At 40.0% G+C, this 22,331-nt stretch overlaps 2 protein-coding genes across 2 annotated transcripts; one reads left to right on the forward strand and one right to left on the reverse strand.

Annotated features, from left to right (window-relative positions):
* Window positions 1-927: 927 nt before the first annotated feature.
* On the forward strand, window positions 928-5,899 carry LOC117951055 (60S ribosomal protein L5). Its single transcript, XM_034882552.1, has 8 exons — window positions 928-1,138; window positions 1,580-1,649; window positions 1,726-1,841; window positions 2,216-2,350; window positions 2,573-2,775; window positions 4,310-4,487; window positions 5,427-5,515; window positions 5,752-5,899. The coding sequence occupies exons 1-8, from the start codon at window positions 1,136-1,138 to the stop codon at window positions 5,849-5,851; spliced, it is 894 nt and encodes a 297-aa protein (XP_034738443.1). The 5' UTR covers window positions 928-1,135; the 3' UTR covers window positions 5,852-5,899.
* On the reverse strand, window positions 5,811-17,788 carry LOC117951052 (divergent protein kinase domain 1A-like). Its single transcript, XM_034882548.1, has 5 exons — window positions 17,412-17,788; window positions 8,890-9,024; window positions 8,642-8,749; window positions 8,385-8,561; window positions 5,811-7,526 (listed from the first exon to the last, which is right to left on the reverse strand). Exons 1-5 carry the CDS (start codon window positions 17,463-17,465, stop codon window positions 6,714-6,716), a joined length of 1,287 nt encoding a protein of 428 aa, XP_034738439.1. The 5' UTR covers window positions 17,466-17,788; the 3' UTR covers window positions 5,811-6,713.
* Window positions 17,789-22,331: the final 4,543 nt, after the last annotated feature.

A 22,331-nucleotide genomic window follows, 5' to 3' on the forward strand; every position in this document is an offset into this window, starting at 1 on the left:
GTAGTGAGGGAATGAGAGACCTGGATATATACATATATATAAATCTATAAGATATTTAAAAAACTAAAGTAGTATCAGATAGGTATGAAATGAAACAAGTTTAATCTGAGAGTTGACTTTTAATTGTTCCTCATTGGCTCAAAAAACAATTACTTTAGCTTTGTCTTTGTTTAATTAAAGACAGTTATGCCACATCCAATCTTTGATCCGTTGAATGCATTTGTTTGTATTGGACCATAGACACAGTGAAATTGTTATGTGTCATTTGCATATTTGTTCACTGTGTAATTACCTATAGACACAAAGTAGTCCTAGTTCTTATTCAAACCAGTTTAGTACTGTGCCAGAAAGTCCAGCCCAGTTTTCCATTTGGTTTAATACAATATTGTGGTTGACCGTGTCAAATGCAGCTCTGTAATATAATTATATATAATACTAATATTGCAATTTTGCCACTGTCTACAGTATATTTAAGTGGATTCTATCAAATACCTTAGCAAAAGCAGTCTCAAGACTGTGGTGTGGTAAAAAAAATCTGACTGGAAGACATCAAAACAGTGGTAAGAAACTACAATAATTGATTTAGGCTATTGAAAATGCTTAAACAAAGGATCAGTTTAAAATTTGAATGAAGTTATAATTGAGTTAGCTATTTATTTGAAAACCCCTGACACATTCTGACCCCGTTATTTTTAAGCTATAGGCTATGAAAACGTTAATAATGCGTGGATTGAAGGTTATAATTAAGAAGGGATCATACATTAATGAGCGTAACATGTTGTCTTTTCAATTAAATAGGTGGATGTACGAAAGTGAGAACAGAAAGAGCCAAACATACGAGAACGTGTCTAAAAATGGTAATATGACTAACAGGGGAGACCTTGATTAAAGTCTCAGTTAGACTTTTTCCTGGTTAAAGGAAGATGGAAAAGCGCTGTTGTTCGGGTAAATGGCCGCCCCAGCTCGATAGGGGGCAGAGTGGTAAAACCACTGCAGCATGGCGTCTCTGCGCTTCATCCTGTGATTCGGTATTTACAGAGCATGCGCACGAGAATCTTCCTTTTTCCAGTGCAGCGGAGTCAAGCCCCAGTCTTTGGCTCCGGGCTCCTTTAAAAGGAGACAAAAAGACTGCAAAATGGTTTGTAATTTGTCCCAATATGTGTCTACATGCATACTTAAGACATACAATATGTGCTGTGAGGTGTCAGACATTTGAAAACATGCTGCTGATGTATAGATGAAGATAGATTGAGTCATGCTAATGCTTACCTTGGTCTGCTTAAACGTGGCCTAATGGCTACCCTCACAAACTCACTGCTTCCTTTTTTCCTTTAGACTGTTTTTCTTGATAATTTTCCTCTTATGTGACCATTGGGTCTCTTAATTTACGTCCCTCAAATTTCCCTTTTATGCACCTTACTATTGGCTTGTTTGCCTAGCTGGCTACTGTTAGCATAGTCTAACTGCAACGTAACATGATGATAGTGACAGCATTTGGGGACAGCAACGTATTAAACTAACTTGAAGATTTTGACTGTTTTTTTACCCTGATGCTAATTCAATGCATGTCATCTTGCAGGGTTTTGTTAAAGTGGTTAAGAACAAGGCCTACTTCAAGAGGTACCAGGTCAAATTCAGGAGGAGGAGAGGTGAGACATCTTCTGACGATCACTTTCCCACCTAATGCCGAAGTATAATTTTTAACTAACTTTGTGTTTCTTCTAGAGGGAAAGACCGACTTCTTTGCTCGCAAACGCCTTGTTGTACAAGACAAGAATAAGTACAACACCCCCAAGTACCGGATGATTGTCCGTTTCTCTAACAGGGACATCTGCTGCCAGGTGAGCGCACACCGAATGACCTTTTTATTCAGAGGGACAGGGCTAAGTTTTATCTGTCAGCGTCTTTGAAGAGACAAGGATATGTTTTTGTGGACTGTTGCACTTCCAATGTAACCTCAATGAGGTAATTGTATGAAATAAATTCTATATGGCCTATTCTAACTAACTTGAACAATCAAAATAAACATGGTCAAATCCCACTTTTTCAATTATTGTTGGGTGTTTTGGTCACATCCTGGAATGCTAACCCAAACTGCTTTGCTTCATGTTGAAAGGTAACTTCTATCTTGTGTACAAAATGGTCAAGTCTTTTGCAGTCCATATCACCGTATGAATTTGTAGTAAATTCCTGATTACTTGTGATTGTGTTGCAGATTGCCTATGCCAAGATTGAGGGTGATATGATCGTGTGTGCAGCCTACTCGCACGAGCTGCCAAAATACGGGGTCTCCGTTGGCTTGACAAACTACGCAGCAGCCTACTGCACTGGTCTGCTCCTGGCCCGTAGAGTACGTATAAACTTTTTTTTTTACATAAGAGTCATCTGCTTCATATTGACCTCAAATTGCGATTCAGATTAATGGTGAACGCCCTTAGTTTATTCCAGGTTTAAATTTTCAAGAGTTCTCAGCTTAAAACGGGGTCATTGTGAAATAAATCTTGTGGAAAGAAAAAAGTTGGCTGGTGAACCGGACGTTAATCTGGTATCTCTTGCTAATTTCTGTCCTCAGCTTCTGAACAAGTTTGGCCTGGATAAGGTGTATGAAGGCCAGGTGGAGGTGACGGGTGATGAGTTCAACGTGGAGAGCATTGATGGTCAGCCAGGCGCTTTCACCTGCTACCTGGACGCTGGGCTTGCTAGAACCACCACAGGCAATAAGGTGTTCGGTGCCATTAAGGGGGCTGTGGATGGTGGCCTGTCCATCCCACACAGGTAACTTGTCCCCCTCTGTCACAAATGTTGGATTTAATGCTGTGCATTGCAATGTAGGCTATGTAAGAAAAGTAAGGTTTCGTTCCTAAATGATTTTTGGTCCTTGTATCAGCCAGACTGGTGAAAGCCCCAACATTTCTAGAGCTTTACTGTATTCAAGTCTGTAAATCATAGATGCAGTGTTTACGTCTTAAATGATAGAAACGGTCATTGTTTTTTGGTACTTTCTTTGAGAATTTAAGAATAGATATTTTGGCTGTCTACGTTAAGGAAAAAGGTGTTAGTTTATGAAGGCTGCATTACATTAATGACACTTGATTAAAACAACCATAGTTAAAGGAGTTAAAGCATGCATATATAAGAGGCAGTAGAAAGGAGAGGAGGTGGGAAAAGGACTGATTCAGGTCCACTGTTTCTCCTGAATCAGTTGCCATCTTTTTTTTGATATGCAATGTTCATCTAGGCATTGTTTTTCAGCAGGGGGTAGAAAGTGTTAACATTGGATTTGGGTTGCAATTTACTTAACTGCAAACTAGTTGCTTTTCTGGCAAAAATTGCTGAAGAGTTTTTTTTATTCATTTTTTTAAACATGAAGTATCTAAAAATGGCTTTCAAGAAACTACATTAAAGGCTGTTTATTAGCTTATACCCCATTCCGACAGACAAGGGGGTCAAAGCCACAGCATCATAGGAACCATTGACCTCTCTTCTTTGGCCTGGAGCGAGACAGCATGACGTGGTTGACACTAGTTACAAAGACTTCAGCAAGTTGGTCAAATGAGTCACTTGCCGTTCTGTGAATTGTCTGACTTTCGTCAGCTCTTGCAGAAGTTTCAGAATCTAATGGTCTCTCGTCTTCAGTTAGATGTTTTCGTTGTCGTCTTTATGACATCTTCTTCACCCACGTTGTTTGTTTACCTTCGGTGGTAGCAGCTGGCTGATGGCCCATCATCAACACACCCACTCGTTTGCTGGGAGTTTTCTTTATGACCGGCTGGGCTCACACATGGAGCTGAACATTTAGGGAGCAGCGGCCCAGGCTCACCTGAATGCCGATAGTTTAGTTAGTAAGATGCATATAGCTGGAGCTCCCTGTTACTGCCTAGCATTAAAATGCATTCTGTACCTGAGATACAGTATGGAGTGCAGCGGAACTGCCTGGCCTCTTGTGGAGGTGGTCTGGCTTGTGTGGATATTAAAGTTTATAGTCTACGTGTAAATGTAGTTTGTAAAGTTTGCTTGCATTCCTGAGTAAGAACGTTCAAAGGGTGTGCTTGAATCCAATGAGTGAGCTGTAACACAGGTGTGGATGGGCCCATATGGAAATTTATGTAAAGATGTTTTGATTATTTACAAGTAAGAAATGATGTCATAATGCAGTGCTGCTTTTACTGTCCCTTGGAATTATGCCTTGACAAAGTGTCTGGCTGTTCTGCTTGGACATTTTGACTATTGTAATGTAAGCCAAAACATTTCACTAAACCTGCTGGGAATCAACTTTTTTGTATTTTTATTTTTTTTCCTTCACCCACAGCACCAAGCGCTTCCCTGGGTATGATACAGAGAGCAAGGAGTTCAACGCTGAGGTTCACCGCAAGCACATCATGGGCATCAATGTGTCAGAATACATGAGCTACTTGATGGAAGAGGACGAGGACGCTTACAAAAAGCAATTCTCCCGCTTCATCAAGAATGGAATCGCCCCTGATTCGGCAAGTTCTCTTTGTGCATTGTTAAATTGGCTGTCAAAACTGTATAACACCGTACAAACACTGTTAGGTGGTATCTTTACATTCTTGACTTTTAAAACATTTGATGGTTTGAGTAGAACTGCACCATTCAGGGGAAAAATATGAATCACGATTTATTTCATTTTTTGCTTAGAATTGATGGCATGATTCTCTGCCAGTTTTTTTTTTTTTTTTTTTTTTTTTTTTTTTTTAACCTCAACAAAACAAATTGGCAGTACCAAACAGAGATTTATTTGAAAAAAACATTCTGGGTGAGATTTGGGTGGGTGCAATTTTTTTGGGTTGAGATGATCTAGAACTAGTTAGTTAGAACTACGCAACCGATATGGATAAATGGTGATTTCCAGCAGACAAAGGGATGAGGTGTGAATGCCTAAACCAAAGAGGTATTATAACCTAACTGCTAAACCATGCAAGAAGAGTGCCTTGGCCCTTCTCTTTTGAACTTTTGTGTTACCTTCAAAAGAGCACTTTGATGATTTGTAGGAACTTCTGAGTGCTCAAGGCTTCTTCTAAATTTAAATATACCTAGGCTGTTAAGACATCTCTATCCCAAAAGCAGAAAAACAATAATCACTGTCCTATTTATTACGACATAAAAGGAAAAACATTTGCTCCATTGACTTTTCAAACCGGATGGGATTTTGATTGGTTGTGATCAGGGTGGGAAATTCACATTTTTTTGCCCACCAGCCACAGTGGCTCTGTGGGAATCACCATACAATACTAATGTGATTTTTAAACCTATTTTGATGTTCTGCCACGTATTGCAATTTACCTTCTTTTTTTCCCCCTCAAACTTCAAATTAAGTCTTGACAGGTCACGAAACTAAAGTTTTACCTGAAAACTGATGGGATATAAACTTTTGAACCCAAGTTTGACCGGTCAATTTCTTTTAGATCGAGGAGATGTACAAAAAGGCTCATGCTTCCATTCGTGAGAACCCTGTCCATGAAAAGAAGCCTCCCAAAGAAGTCAAGAAGAAGAGGTGAGAGATGCTGATGTTTTAAAATCATTTTTAGGTTTATTTGAAGGTCTCAAACAAGTTTTCTGGAGTTAAATATTCATTTAAGAATGTGGGTTGTAGCCACGCAGTCTGAGCGTTGACTGGTCAAACGAACATGGCAACCCAAGCAACAATTTGAAATGCATGTTAAGCCTATTGAGATGTATGGAAGGTACAAAAAGACTGAAAATATTAATTTAGATTGTTTTGTGACCTAGGTGGAACCGTGCCAAGCTCTCTCTGGCCCAGAGGAAAGACCGTGTCGCCCAGAAGAAGGCCAGCTTCCTCCGGGCTCAGGAACAGGAGGATGCCGATTGAGGTGCTGCTCCCTGTGGAAATTTGTTCTAATAAATCTATTGAAAAAGAGTAATTTCCTTGAGTACTTATTCATATATTGTACTTAATGTTTCCTTTGGCATTGTCTCTTTATCACCTTCAATTATTTAACCTTTAGGATTTTTATAGAGTAGTTTTGTGTAGTTAAACCTCAATAGTTAAAATTGTCTATAGGCTGATTTGATTATCATAAAAAATTACTTGTGCAGTGAAATAATTTCTGCAAACATCCCTTCTAAACAAACTTCATTTGTCTGAGGAAGTTGAATCAGAGCGTTAAGGTAAATCAAAGTTGAAGGGTAATAGTGGTATTTTTCCACCTGGACTCGATTTGGTTTGACATGCTTTGGTGACCAATGTAAACCAAAGAATTAAATGATCCAGTACTGAGTGAGGAAGCTGGGCGTCTGACATTATGGAAAGGACCCGTACAGAGACACCTTTCCGTAAAAGAGAAAAATCTTAGTTAAACGAAATCGGCAGTGCCAAACTGCAGACCCTATTTTAAATACTTTGATGTGTTGGTTATGTAAATGTATAAATTCAGGTTTTATTTCAAGCAAACCAGGGTGGTGACTGTTGGATCATGGACAGACTAACAAAGATGGCTTTTGGTTTCTGTCCCTTTTTTGAAGTGTTTTAATATAACAATGACTATTAAATGACCTTTTTTTTTTTTTTTTTTTTAAAGCAGTTTTATGTTACTCTAAACATCTGTTGGATCCTTGTGAATCCTTTTGTCTTCCAGATAAATACACATTTGAGATGAAGGTAAGGGGAATCATATGCTTGTTAAGACTAATTTAAAAAAGTAATCTTTGTGCTTCTGAAAGCTTGTCATTTATTAGGAATCTTTTGTGTGAGAAATTTTCTTCCATAGCAAAGTCTTGACATTGTTTAGAATAAGTGAGTGCTCAATTTCCATCTGTTCCGCTGAACCTTTCAGTGCAATGCAAGCATACAGCTGCTTATCCAGCTCCTCCCTAATATCAGATGGGGCACCTCTCAGAATGTAGTCCATGAGTGCCTCACAACTTTTGGCTAAATTTGGCCTGGTGACCTCGGGTGTGCAACGGTGCTTAGTGAGGTCACAGGAAGTAAGGCAGTCGGCACCGTAAAGACAATCCTCGTCCACATCGCAGCGTTTCTGTCTCATGTTTTCTTGGAAAATGGCTTCAGGAACAATGTATCGTGCATCCATCACTTTCAGGTCATGCCGATCATTGTAGCCAAAACTTGTGGCACTCACATCGCACATGAGGAAGCTGCCGAAAGTGCCATGGAAAACATCCTCGACCAGTTCCAAGAGTCCAATGGAGATCTTGGCCTTGTGTGGCCAGGAGGGGGTGAACCATTGGTCCATGCTGTGGCGCAGACCAGCAGGAATCCACACCTCGATGATCCAGGGTAGATTGATCCCGTACAGTGGAGAATATGGCACCTTCTCCATCACATACAAGTCTCCACAGAAGCCCAGTAACTTGGGTGTGTGCTCTCTGTCTTGCAGGACTAATGCTAACAGGAATTCATTGAGCTGCAGCAGTGCCCAGGTGGAGCGAGCCTCAGGCAGTGAGATATGACCATCTTTATTGGCATCGGTTATAGACAATACTTGGGTTGCCAGGTCAGCAAGGTTGGGCTGATCCCCCACTTTAGCCTGTAAATAAACATTTTAGGACAAAACTTTAATTTAGACTTTGTTTTGGACTTCGTTTGATCTAGAGCTTAAAGAGCATCAACCTGGACCTATTTTCCTGTATTTGTGTCTAAGTGACTGACTGGAACAACAATCTTTGACATTGGTCCAGTATAAAGTAAGACTACTGCAGTTGACAGCGAAACCGGGTACAACCTTGTAAACATTGTAAAAGGTATATCTGTAGGGATCCTTTCCATAAGGCTGTCAGACACTTAGAACAGTAATCTGAATTAGTCAGTGGCAAAAACAACTTTTAGTCAACAAAATTTGATGATGCGGATTCCCCTTGTATGATAACATTGCAGCCCTGTTGGCAGCTGCCTGTTTAATAGTTCTCTCCAAATACTGACACTAATTTGAAAGATTCTTGTTCATATATGTCACTTAGACATTAGTCTCGCATTGCCAGACCTTCTACGCAGCACTGTGCATGAGGGTCTGGCTACTCCACACAGTATTCTGGGATGGGAGATAAACATTCTCAGGTTTATTGGCATTTCTTTATACCAATCCCAATCATCTTGGGTGGAGCCTCTGCAAAATAGCTTGAAACTTGATTTGGTGGAAGGTGTACGTTCAAAGGTTGTTTTAGTCGTGCAACAGAAAACTCAGATTGGACAGATAGTCTAGCTAGCTGTCTGGATTTACCCTGCAGAAATCTGAGGAGCAGTTAAGAATTTCCGGCGCCACATGAACAATCCTAGAAATGAAACTTTGTCCATATAGACTAATGAGACACCAATACATGGGAAAATAGTGTCCAAGTTAGATAAAATAAATAAATAAAAATACACACTTTATTGAGGGCTTTCTGACCTTTAGGTGGTTGAGGATCATCTCTCTAAACCTTTCCACAGAGGTCCCCTTGGTGGGCTTGTTGAAGGCCACAGCCTCCTTCCTGGGCTCCATCTCGCTTCCCAAATCATAATGAGGAGGCTCCTCCATCTGGCACTTAATGACTCCCTCCAGGTCTCCCCAGCTTCCAGAATACACCTAAAATCACCAGGGTAGGCCTGAGGTTAACAACCATACTGGAGAGCAGTGTTTGATGAAAAAAGAAGATGATGACTGACCTGGCTGTTAGGCTTGGCAGTGAAGCACTTCCCCAGGTAAAGTGTGTCTTTCTTGCAAAGGCTGCTGCAGGCCGAGCCATCAATGACTCCTTTCCTGTATTTTTCACACTGAAAAATACAATGGAAATATCGGTAGGGTGTATGAAGGGAACTGGAAAGAGAAAATTCTCAGGAGTAGAGAATATAGAGCATCTATAGCCAAGGCCTGGATGGGTCTAGAAATATGATATAAGAAGTACAATACTTACTATTGAATTTTTGCAGTCTTGCCCACGACACAGCTCTGTGTAGGACGAATACTCAACGTAAACTATCCAGCTCCCCACAAACACTGCCAGCCAGGAAAAAAAGAAGTACTTCATGTGTAGGTAGGAAAATTTGGCCTGTTGAAAACATATTTCAAAGTTTAGTGTAACACATTTTTTTAAATAATTAAAGCTTGAAAAGTACATACATGAGAAAAAAAAAAAATCAAGGTTCAGTGAGCTCATATAAGGTTCAGTGGTATATCAGTGTTCTAAATGGAAACTGCATCTGATTTCTACTCATTAAATAATATGCAGTGTATGTTTCAGTGCATTAAACTGGCCGCTGTGATCTCGGGCCAGCCTGATAACATGGATTTTTTAGATGCCATACATCATATTGGAGATTAATGAGAGGAAGGAGTCATGCTTGTCCCTGCTTTCATGTGAACAGCACAACGTGCCCTTACCATGAAAACAAATTGTAGCAAAACAGTTCCCTTTGCATTAACCAGCATATTCGTAGAAGCAATGTTAAGTCTAGGGATGTGCTCAGAACATCACTGGTGTTCTACAACTTGCATTTAGTTGTGCAACCTTGTTGTGCTCAGTAGGATTGGGCGTCAAGAACCAGTTCCAATTTAAAATTGTTTCCAAAATTATGATTTCAATGGAATAGTCTTTTAATTGGAATTGTTTGGAAAATTTGGTTTTGAATCTGATCATGTTTGGGTTTCCTAGTAGCAGTCACCGTACTTGCAGGCGCTTGTTGTGTTGCAGCTGGATAACAGTAAGCAGCGCTCTAAAATGTGGCTTAATTTAATGTCAAAAAGGCCCGGCAAAACTGTAAATCACCATTGAATCAAAATAACATTTTCCTCTTCTCTGTAAAAAAAACATGTGACCCGTTTCGTCTCCACCCCTCAAAGAATTAGAATTAAGAATCGATAAGAACCGGAATTGAAAGGAAGAATCAGAATTGTTAAAGTTAAAACAATGCCCGACCCTAGTGCTCTGTATGTGGTCTGCCAACCTTACAAAAGTATCAAAACCTTTAGAGATTACAAAAGTCAATGTTAAAATCTTTTGATTCATGTTACAATAAAGTCATTTGGCCGATGTGTAAGGGAATAAGCCAGTTAGTGGAATACAAATGAGTTCCAAACTGAGTTGTGTCAAAGAGTACATCATTAATGTAATTGCTTCTAAAAAGGTACCCAGTAATTATCAGCAAATGTTGTTGGAACATTTGGAACAGTGGAACATTTAGGGCAACTCCAGACTCAATACCTTGTCTTTTGATTTTCCTTGTAATTCCCCAGCTGATAAATACAGTCATCTTACATCAATGGTGGCATTCATTAAAAAATGACAGAAATATTAGCAGACCTACAATTAATGATTCTTGCGTCAGTGCTTGACAGTGATGAACTCCCCCTGAGTCTACATTTTGCCGCTGTTCAGTTCCAATTCCTTTTATTTCTTTAGGTCTCTCTATCTCCCTCCCCCTTCTACTTTTTCTTTCTGTGCTCCATCTTCTGGGATATTTCTGACACAACTTTACAGTTTAAAACAAAATAGATTGAATCAAAGAGGTTTGCTCTTTTCCTATACACTCAACCGGATAAAAAACCAAACTTAGAAACACAAGATGTGAAATTATTTTCAGTATTGACAGAGATTACATTTGTATCTGTCTCTAAATGGATCTTCAATCCATTTTCTGCTTTTGAAACCACAGATAATATAGAAATCAAGCTTTCAGACAGCTTTCATATGTCACTCTGTAATCTAATTTCTCTCCATGCAGTGGTCGTTAATCTCATGTTAGGCTATATTATCCTCTTGTTTTGAGGGAAAAGCACATAAGTATGCTGCTTCATGAGTTAACACTCTGTAGTTACACACATTTTCACAAAACATTGTATTTGAAGGCTAATTCTGATCATTCTAATGTATTCTATGTAAGTATCTTCAAACCGGCATCAATCAAATTTGTGGCCACTTGGGGGCAGCTCCTCATGCTGGGAACACAAATTTAGACGGACAGCATTATCACCATATAAAGTTGGTAAATGTGTTAACAAACAGCAGTGGCGGTTTTTGGCACAGGCGAAGCAGACATCCGCCCGGGGCAGTATCTTTTATGACACATTGGGGCGGTATAGCACTTAAAAAAAAAAAAATCCTCTGCGCCACAGAGCGCTTTTCTATTATCTGTCATTTCACTGTGTGGGGAATTGGCAAATTTGGCCCCCCCAACAGCTGCAGGCACCCCTGCTTGCTGAAGCGTCCGGGATACACGCCGCAGCTGATCTGTTGTGTGCGGGTGGTGTGCACAGAGAGAAGCTTCTCGCTGCAGCGAGACGTACTTGTGCACAGACGCATGTGTGATAAGGGAAAAGGGTCGTGGGGGACAGTTGTCTCCCAAATGAAACAGTCCGGACAAGGGGGGAAACGGGGGACCATGAGCCTCACTGAGTTTTTCACTTTTATGCATGATAAAGATCTTTCGGAGATCCCCCCCAACTTTTGGACTGCTCAAAGAGGGTCTCGCCCGGGGTGTGATTCAATGTAGAACCGCCACTGGCATACAATTTCCAATCAACACATCTATCAGATATGGATCCCCATTTGGTGTTATTTTTTACAACCTAACCAAATAGTTTTGTTGCCCAAACCTAACCAAATAGTTCAAACATACTTTTTTGAACCCAAACCACAATCCTTTCCTAATCCTAATCCATCAGTCTTGTAAAATGTCATCAATTTCAGACAAAAATGTTGTAATGTGAAATGTTGTCACATTAGAAGAGTTAAGGCTCAAAATGTGGCTCACACAGACCCCGACCTTTGACAACCAAAATCTAATCAGTTCATCCTGGAGTCAAAATTTGAAGAAATGTTTTGATCATCAAAACAAATAACAGAGAAGCATGGATTACATCACTCAGAGAGGGAATGCCACTTCATCCTCTACTCAGGACACCACTACTCCATTATCCATCCATCCACTTATCCGGTATCGGATCGCAGCTTCAGCAGCTACAGCAGGGGACCCCAAACTTCCTTTTTCCGAGCTACATCAACCAGCTCCGACTGGGGGATCCTGAGGTGTTTTCCAGGCCAGGTTGGAGATATAATCCCTCCACCTATTCACCTACCTACATATTTGAACTTCTTCACGTGGGGTAAGGACTCATTCCCTACTTGAAGAAGGCACTCCATCGGTTTCCTGCTGAGAACCATGACCTCCGATTTAGAGGTGCTGATCCTCATCCCAGCCGCTTCACACTCGGCTGCGAACCGATCCAGTGAGTGCTGAAGGTCAGAAGCCGATTATGACATCAGAACCACATCATCTGCAAAAAGCAGCGATGAGATCCCCAGCCCACAGAACTGCAAACCCTCCCCACTCCAACTATGCCTCGATATCCTGTCCTAAATACCCCAAACAGGGTTGGTGACAAAGTACAGCTCTGGCGGAGGCCAACCCTCACCTGAAACAAGTCTGACTTACTGCTGAGAACATGGACACAGCTCTCGCTTTGGTCACAGAGATTGGATGGCCTTGAGAAGGGACCCCTTACCCCGTACACCCGCTGCACCTCCCACAAGGTCTCCTGGGGGATCCGGTCATATGCCTTCTCCAGATTCACAAAACACATGTAGACCAGTTGGTCATACTCCCAGGCTCCCTCCAGGATCCTTGCGAGAATGAAGATCTGATCCGTTGCTCCACGATCAGGACGTAATCCACATTGTTCCTCTTCAACCCGAGGTCTGACAATCGGTCAAACCCTCCATTCCAGCAGCTTGGAGTAGACTTTACCAGGGAGGCTGAGAAGTGTGATACCCCTGTAATTGGCACACACCCTGTGGTCTCCCTTTTTAGAGACGGGAACCACCACCCTGGTCTGCCACTGTGTCTGGAGGGGCTGTCTTGGTTGACACGCCTCGTCAACATTGACGAGGCGTGTCAACCAAGACAGCCCCTCCACACCCAGAGCTTTCAGCATTTCTGGAAGGATCTCATCAATCCCTGGGGCGTTGCCACTGTTTACCTACCTCAATGACTTCCGCCACAGAAATTGACGACAATCCCCCATCATCCTCCAGCTCTCCCTCTACCACAGTGGTTGTGTTAGCTGGATTTTGGAGTTCCTCAAAGTGCTCCTTCCACCATCCATTACCTCGTCAGTTTAACTACTACTTCATTATATCTTTACATAATATTTCTGACTGCTGATTTAGTTGTATATTAAATAAGTCTAATTGACCAACATGACATCATGTCTTCACGTAAACAAACACGCTGACTTTCTTAAGCCAAATGTTGTGTGTTATCTGTAGGCATTTAGAACTATCCGCGTGTATGTCTACAATGCATACAGCGGACACAGACATAAGCACCACTCGCCATGTTATGACCACTTGGCATATTATCGCAAGAAGAAAGCGATGGTGGACTTTAGGAAATGTGACACGCAGGACACGATCCCTAGTCTCTTGGGTGAAAGTCCTGGGTTTTACCCATCCATCACCCCTATCAACCTCCCTACACAGATTTTCACCCTTTCATACTACTCGCTACAGAGTAAATTCACATGCCATTGCAAGGTAATGTAACGTTGATAAACATGCTAAAAAGTGAGTATGCGTCTTGATAACACGCCAATAAGGGCATCCAAATTGGCGTGTTAAACATACAGTACATGTTATACGCCATTTAATGAGAGTGGTCTTAATTGACAGACATCTATATAATGTGCATACATATCACCATAACACCCTGCAGAAATAGTAAATGATCCAATTATCAATGACTAGCAATTTAACTCATGCTATGTAAATATGGTTGCTGCGGCTTTATTTATTTATTGGTTTAGTTACAAGTTTGACCGTGAAGGCCCACGACAAATGTATTAGCAGTGACCACACAAGCGTTGCCAGTACCTCAGATTGATTTTTCCGTAGGTGAAATGCATCAACAACAAACGCATTACGGAAATAACACTCTACGGGGAAGCAAATGTATGGCTGGCCTTTTTCTAATCAATAGTTTATGGCTTTCCTTTCAACTCTGGCTGATGCATTTCTATCTTTGGGATTACGTACTGACGCTTTTTGAAGGGAGAGAGTTACAAACATGGCTAATGAGGTAATATTGACTGTGGCTGCGGTGATAACTATTAATTAGGGACTGACTGGGAACTGTGGCCAGTGATGGACTGGGATCAAAAAACGGCCATGGCAATGGCAACAAAACGGACCTATGTTTGTTAATAACCTTGCCTGACAATTTGTAACTCTACCTTCTGGGTGAATCTTTCCACCCACCTTGCCGCAGTACAACCTTGAATATGCTGTATGTGGCTGCATGCATTAAATTAACTTTTCAAAATTAACCAAAGACAAATGGAACTATAGACCCATATGGGCCCATATGTCAGGCATGTGTCCAAATTCCAGATGGCTAGTCCGTCACTGACTGTGGCCATGTGCTGAGGTGGGTGGAAAGAAACGGTTTGTCGTGATCTGGTTGAACTCCTCCCTTTACACCCACCTACATCCCTGTCAGGGAGCCTGTGTGTATTTCATGTTCTGTTACATACAAAGACTCAAGTACTGTTCGGATACAAAGTGCTACCTGATGTTGAACTACTGAGGCAGAGAGGAGATAAAAGCTGATCAAGAGCAGCACGTTACTGTTCTGACACTTGATTTTTGCAGCCTGCACACCATTCATCCATTATGTATGATTATAAAGCTATCCCTCAGAGGTTGCCGGTTAATGGGCTGCTGTGCAGAGCCGAGAAAGACATGAAAACACAGAAACAAAAGATGGATGGGACTCTAGGATTGAATAACAGCATATTCATGAAGAGTTTTCCTGCTATCACTGACAAATATAAAAAACATCCATACCCCATGTGCGTAAAAAAGAAGAGGGCAGATAGTAATGTGCCAGTGGCAGTCCAGCATGCCTCGCAACTTGTCACAGATTCTCTGAAGGAAAAATGAATGTCTGCACAGACACTAGAAAGATCTGACTCATCACAGGCCACACAGCAGGCAACCCCCTGCCACACACACACACACACACACACACACACACACACACACACACACACACACACCACCACACACCACCACCTCCACCCCAACACACACGCGAAAGGCACGCATTTCCATGCTGACTCAATACTGCGACATTGACACATGTGAACATTACTTTATAATGCTGTAAAACTAACATCAAGAGCATGGAGTTCACACACAATAAATGTAGGCACAGGTTATTCCTGCAAGGTCTGCAGCTTCCTGTCAGGAGAACCGGCCCCCTTATTTGTAAAAAACAAAAGTGATTTTAAAATCCTATTAAATATAGGTTACTTTAAACATTTCTGTTGTTATTGCAGTCAATTTCTCCCGCTTAGGATTTCTTCAGTGTTCATCATGCAAAGGGTTTTTACCGGGAGCTGAATTATCATTCATTATGTCATTCATTATTCATTATATGAATAATGTTAAAAATTGTATTTCTCCAACGCTGTAGGTGGAGGGGCTAGAGCCGAGCTGCTGCTAACATTTCCTCAGCTTATTTCTTGGATAACCTTTGATCTACATGCCTGTAGTCAAAATCCCTCATCTGTTTAACAAATGCTAGAATTCTAGTATGTTGAAAAAATTTTGTCTTCATACTGGCTAAAAATTCAATTTATGACAGCTTCGGGCAGACGCATGCGCAAAGGGGCAAGCTGTTCTAGAGGGGATAGGATGACCAAATGACACGGGTCGTGTCCTTGATGAAGATTTTCTGGGTTTGACAATTGTTGGAAACATTTGGGATTATGTAACAATTTAACTAAAAAAAATTCTAGTCTTTTTTAGATTTTTTTTATGTGGAAATTGTACATATATTATTAAAATTGTAATTGAAAAATGAAGTGAAAACAACTACATGACTTGGTAATTTGTTAAAATATTAAATTGCATTTCATAAGCTATACAGTACATTTTTACAAGCAACGCTCTTAATGTAACAAAACTCTGTCTCAATAAATGTCACTACAGATGTCATACAGCATCAGCTTGATTTATGGACACCTAAGTTATCAATTGGCACTACTTGCTTACACATGAAGAGACAAATGATCTTTTTATCATTTGTGGAGCGAAATAACCATGAACAGGAAAATTGTGCTCAATCCAACATGTTTGTGTTTTTGTAATAGGAAAGGAGTAACTGCATTTGATTCAAAAACATTGGCTAAAGATTTAAATAAAATGAGACATAATCTGGATAGGATACAGGACTTGTCTGTTTCAGTATTTCAGTGGAAATAGCTTCTCTCCAAGGATCAATGAATGACACCTCCTAAGTTGTCACTGGAAGGCTGTGGTGGCCTAGAAAACTGAGCGTTGCTGGTGGCTGTCCCTTGAGACCGGCTGTTCCTCCCTCTATCACCGCACTTGACAGTTTTTGTCTCTAACATGTAAGGACACAGGCAGGAAGCACACGCGCGCCGCTGAGATGAGATCAGACTATGTTCGACCAAAATTTGTGCAGCCAATGGCTGTGGCCGAAGGTCTCAAAGATAAATCCAGTTAGGAAAACATTCAGTTGAAATAGTGTGATGGTGCAGAGTCAGCCAGAGAATGTTGCTGACTTTCTGTAAATGATCTAACTCTGTGGATCCCGAGACCTCCTCATATCCTTGAGGGCCTTCCCTAGCAGAGTTTAATTTTACTTATGCAGAATGCCACTGTGGGCTTCACCTAATTTCACTCACATCGAACTGTTACCCAGGTGCGTAGGAATTGGGGTGGGGGGAACTTGTTACATACAATACTTACAGGGCCCTCATGTGGGGGGCCGACAAAAATACTGAAAATGAATAGTTATGGATGCGGCGAGGGGCCACTGCTGTTAATATTCTTCAACAAGATCAGGATAACCAGGGCAGCACGTGTCAGTAGTTTATGATTTCATATTTTTATGAAACGTTTTTCAATTTTTTATCCAAGTGAATGGTGGTAAAGCATTTCTTCTTCTGTGGTTCAGAAAACCCCAAATATGCCACAAAACACATAAGGACGATAAGGAAACCTTAAATGTCGCATGTATTGTCAGGTGATGATGAAGTTTTCCAACCTCTGAAACAGTTTATTTTGACTATAGGCTACAGCTAGATGTATCATGGACGTGGTTGCTACAGCAACGTGAATCAGGAGGAGGGTTGATTCCTGTCGAGCCGTCGAGCATTAAGTGATTTTATGATTCAGTCCGAAACACCTATAAGCCTACTGTAACGCCTGCAAATGAACCCAAATATGAAATGAATATTAAAACAATATGAAGGTCAAATGATATGTAGCTTATAATAGTTAACGTCGCACCGTCGCATACAGTAGGCTATATCTACCAGTAACATGCGCGGTAGCCTATAGCCTACATACACTGAGCCTGGGTAGATTCCCATTTGGACACCAGAGGAAAGGGGGGATTCCCAGAAGCTTACCTGGACGAACAGACGCTTTCTAAACAACCCCCATGGAAACAGACCCCTTGCCATGGTAAATGAAGAACATCTCACAAAAGCTGTTGAAGGAAGAAATTCGGCGTACACTTCACACGGTACCAGGCAACGCCTTTTGGACTAACACTGGAAATGTTTCAAATACAGGCTTAAACATAACTAATTCAGTCGGCAGCACCGTGAGTGTGGACGCGGCGACGCGGCAGATGGAGTTGTGCCGTCGGCTGCAGCGAAGTGAGGCTCATATTGGTTTGATCACTTCTGGAGCGTTTTGACCAATTACAGAACGAGAATGGGTAACAGTTTGTTACCTCAGTGTAAAAACATAGATTAGGTAGTCTGCTGACTACAGGCGTGCTGGGGCGTCTCTAACAAAAATCTTGAGGCTTTTAAACGTTTTTTTCTATAGCAACCGCCGAAATGTGTTATGTTTAGGTGCCAGACAAATCGGTTACGTGTTGGCTCGGTTTTTTTTCAAGCCAATAATAGAAAAGGTCTACTTACCATTCTAAAATTATATGTGACATATATAAATGTCTTTCTGTGAGACAAAGATTTTACATGTGAATTTTACAATTGAAATCAATATGTGAAAAGTGTACTATAACTACAAGCTATTACATAGATATAATCACCCCGGAAATTGCCAAAACTCATGTGCATATACTCATGTAGCCTATATGTGCAAATGTGCTTTACATTATTCTAAAGGAAAACTGCTTTATTCCAGTCATAACAGGAAAACACATTTCTTTAAAAACTTTATTAAAGCTGCTCAAAGCATTATTTTTGAATCAACAATCGATCACATAACTACATGTAATATGACAGGGCTAGTCTGGATCAACGACGGTGCATTTCCAGGATAATTGGCTCAAATATGGCGCCGCTGGATGTTCCTCACCTTCTGCTCTGTGTGTTGCCGTTCTCAACCTGCTGTATGTTCCCATCGGGGAAACAACAAAAAACCTTTGAGCTAGCAAGCAATACGCTGACAATGGCAAGTTTTGAAGGAAATTTGGATTGTGCAATAAGGCAGGCGTGCTTGTTTTTTCAGGAAATGATTGTAAAGATTTATAAATAATATGTTTAGGGCATTTACTATCCAACTGAGACACTTGGCCAATTGGTGGTGAATTGCTATGGACAAAATATACACACATCAATACACTGGTAGGAGTAAATTACTTTTAACTATGTATCCAGCTAATTGAAATAACTCACGTTACTGTGTAAACTGTACTGTGAACAGTTGATTTTAGTTAATATTGAATGCAGTATTTTCTTTTGGTGCAAATGTTCCACCATGATATAAAGATGTAGGGGAACCTATCTTCTAAGGCACAGTTTGAAAGATAATTCTGAATTCTTGCAGTGATAGTGAGACCCACTGGCTTACTAAAGCTAATCCGAGCTTTAATATTTTGCCCTGCTAAACTTGAAAACAAATGGCCGACATAGGTTACCTCATTTCCCAGGAAAACTGGCCTCTAGAGAGATTTGTAACGTTGTATTGGTTTAAAAAAAATTAAAAAAAAACAAAAGTAATTTCAGACACATCACGGTATTACTTGGAGATGAGACAAAAAGCTTGAGCCGTTCTTTAGGGACATGTCAGCTGGCAGAAGCTGTCAGCTCCAATACCACAGTGGGATCATGAATCACGTCATCCTTGTTTTGATTTATATTTTATTATTCATTATATTTATAGGGTTTAGTCTTTTCTTCTGCCGATGAATCTAAACAGTGGGGGAACAAAGGGTGGACAGCATCTTCTTCTTTATTGCATATTACTGTATTGTGGCTTATGCAAAGTAAATCACATTTTCTGTACTCTTCTGTACATGTCTATACATGCATACATACAGACATGCAGACATACATTTAAAGATTACATGCTTTGGACATAGTTTTTATATTGTCCTCTTTGGATGCCTGATTGGGACAGATTCACAAGGCCTTCTCCACAACCTTTCAGATAAATCACCACTGGAAAACATCTGCAGAGAGTTATATGCCTACATTCAGTTTACCTTTCATTAACAACAATAATCCCTGTTTAGTCATGGAGCACACACCTGCTCATTACCTTGTCTTTCCATTAATGTGCATCATAACCCGATAAGTAGCTGAGATAACAAATGACAGGATGCATTACACAGCCCACCAGAAATAATATCAACATTTCTGATATGGAACAGATTGTACCAACGCCAGTGTTGAAGTACTCAGGATTTTATTTCTTTTGAGACCTGGGGTGGATATCAGCTGCAGGGATATCACTAAAATGCCTGTGCATTGTCTGCTTTATGTGTTAACATAATTACTGGGATTGGATGTAAATCTTCTTGCTTCAAATGCAATCAATAATTTGACTTACTTCTAATTTGAAATGTGTTACTGTTGTTGGCTCCCTCTCCCTTAACACGTACCCCACAGAAAGTGAATGTGGGTGACAGCAGAAAGAGGTTTGTGGACAATCCTGAGACAGTTGATATGTGAGGTTGATAAGTATTTTAAACTGAATAGTATTTACAAATAGAAATATTGCTTTATTAAAGATGCTTGTTGAGAGAGAGTAGACAGGCTCATGAGAAATAAATTATGTTAGTCTTCCCCCTCATGGTGACACAGCTGTATTACAATTTTACGGCTGTATCCAGCTTTCATAAGTCGCTCTGGGGTGCAATAGACAAGGACGTTCAGAATGTGTAGGAGTGGCTTCACTCTCAAGAGCTAGAAGGATGCAAGAGACATCACACCAAAAATGTTTTTTTTTTTCTGCAGTTGCAAATATTTTTCAGTAATTCTTGATTTCAGATTTAGAGACACTTCTAACTTCAAGTGAAGAGGGAAGAGGTCCAGTAAAGAGCAAAGTAAGATTACCAGGTCTTTAAAGAATAAGTCTCTAAATTCTATATTTAGACTAGCTTTGTATGTGTGTCCAAAGCCTAATATAGCTTACTGCCTGCTGTTTTGGAAAATGATTTGCCCTATTGTTTTTTGATGTAAGTGTATATTCCTGAACAGTTTTCAATGATTTGCATCTTCTTCAAACAAGTTTGCGGCTAAATTGCCAACTTTCTCAGCATACAGGATACTCTTCCTCAAAGGCAGATATTTTGCAAAAACTGGTGGTTTACTCAGTCAGTAATCTATTTTATTCTGATAGATTTGATGGTTTGAAATATATGACACACCAGTTATGGAAAAATACATTTCTTTATGGACAACATTTCCATAACTGTGCTGGCCAATTTACATAACAGATGGTGTGCTTCACTTTGAGTGTGTCGTAGGTAAATGTGATGACTAATGTTTTGATGATAAGCCTGTGGAATGAGACAGTGATCTGTTATGTAGAGTGACTGACTCTTTAATATCACTCCTCAAACTGGAATACCCCAAAGGAAATAGATCTCATATCATTTTCTAAACTGTTCTTCTTTCCTGTTTAAAATTAGATTGTTTACTTTGAAATAAGTGGTAAAGCAAAATGTTATCAATGTCATTGATAATATATGTTTAATTGTTTTGAAATTCAATTAAGCCACATAGGGTGTTCAATTGGTGTGTGTGAAGAAAGTGAGAGCAACAACAGAGATGTAAATGCTAGAGGACAAACTTTACTCAAGTGAAATAATAAAGATGTTGCCATAAAGAGTAGTTACTATTATTGTTGGATGATAATCTATAATCTGATAGATTGATGCACACATGATTTCCATGTTGCAGCCGATAAATGCAGGGCTAATTTTAATTAATTTATATATAGCTCAAATTAAAATTAAAACCACATTTGCTATCTTGTTTGTTGATATTATTTTGTATTAATAATTTTAATCTGTAAAGTAACTAGTAATTCAATTTATCAAATGAATGTAGTGGAGTTAAAACTACCATATTTTCCTTTTGAAATGTTTTGTATTAGAAGTATAAAGTAACATATAAAATATAAAAATATAAAAATATAAAAATATAAAAATATAAAAATGAAATTACTCAAGCAATCAGAATCAGAAAATGATTCATTGCCAAGTAAGTTACACTTGGAATAGATTGGGCTGGGTGGTTGGTGCAGAGATAAATCATGAATATGAAATAAACAATAATGCACAAAACAAATGTGTACAACAGCTGTTTAACATGATAAAAAAGGCTGAAAAATATATAATATGTATGTGCAATGGGCAGGTACATAGTCCAGGATGTAGGTTAATGTAAAGTGTAGTGGCTAGGGGTGGGTGGGGGGTTAAGACTCAATGTCAGTAAAGTAATGTAAAGTACCTAAAATTGTACTAAAGTATAGTACTTGATTAAATATACTTAGTTTCTTTACACCACTGGATGCTGACTGTATTGTATCATCCCCAGATTTGTATGGTCTGTGTTTAAGTTAAGTTAGTTAAAAAAATACTTTTTGATTCTTTTGCTTCTGCATGTGGCCAGCCTGGAGGAAGGAGCTGGAGACCGATGCAGTGCTAGTCACACTGCAGGAACAACAAAAGAAGACACAGAAAGCCCAAGAGATGAGTGACCTTTATAAAGGGAAATGTGGGAAAGTAATAATAGCACAGTAAGTTGAAAATAGACCGTGGCCTTCAACATGGACCACTTGGAATGTAATTTATCACAGATCAGCCCATATGTATGTCTCATCACTGCAATTAGTACTGATTAGCTCTGCTTGACACCACAGTGAACTGTATTTGTGTTCAACAGAGGGGCAGCTCGAGAAAGAGAAAACAGTAGATGGCCACCAGCAACACAGTTTTCATCAGTCAAGTGTGCAGCATGCACGGTATGTTGGGCAGTAAATCTTGACAGCATACAGTGGGTACGGAAAGTATTCAGACCCCTTTAAATTTTTCACTCTTTGTTTCATTGCAGCCTTTTTCCAAA

This window comes from Etheostoma cragini, chromosome 9 (assembly GCF_013103735.1).
Source record: "Etheostoma cragini isolate CJK2018 chromosome 9, CSU_Ecrag_1.0, whole genome shotgun sequence".
Classification (NCBI taxonomy): Eukaryota; Metazoa; Chordata; class Actinopteri; order Perciformes; family Percidae; genus Etheostoma; species Etheostoma cragini.

Bases quoted from the DNA above. Each gene is read 5' to 3' on its own strand.
- LOC117951055 (XM_034882552.1), top strand. The intron at 2,351-2,572 runs GTACGTATAAAC...TTCTGTCCTCAG, and splicing joins GTCTGCTCCTGGCCCGTAGA to CTTCTGAACAAGTTTGGCCT. The intron at 5,516-5,751 runs GTGAGAGATGCT...TTTGTGACCTAG, and splicing joins AAAGAAGTCAAGAAGAAGAG to GTGGAACCGTGCCAAGCTCT.
- LOC117951052 (XM_034882548.1), bottom strand. From the start codon at position 17,465: ATGGCAAGGGGTCTGTTTCCATGGGGGTTGTTTAGAAAGCGTCTGTTC. The intron at 8,750-8,889 runs GTAAGTATTGTA...TGTATTTTTCAG, and splicing joins AAGACTGCAAAAATTCAATA to TGTGAAAAATACAGGAAAGG. The intron at 7,527-8,384 runs GTCAGAAAGCCC...GTTTATTTACAG, and splicing joins TGATCCTCAACCACCTAAAG to GCTAAAGTGGGGGATCAGCC.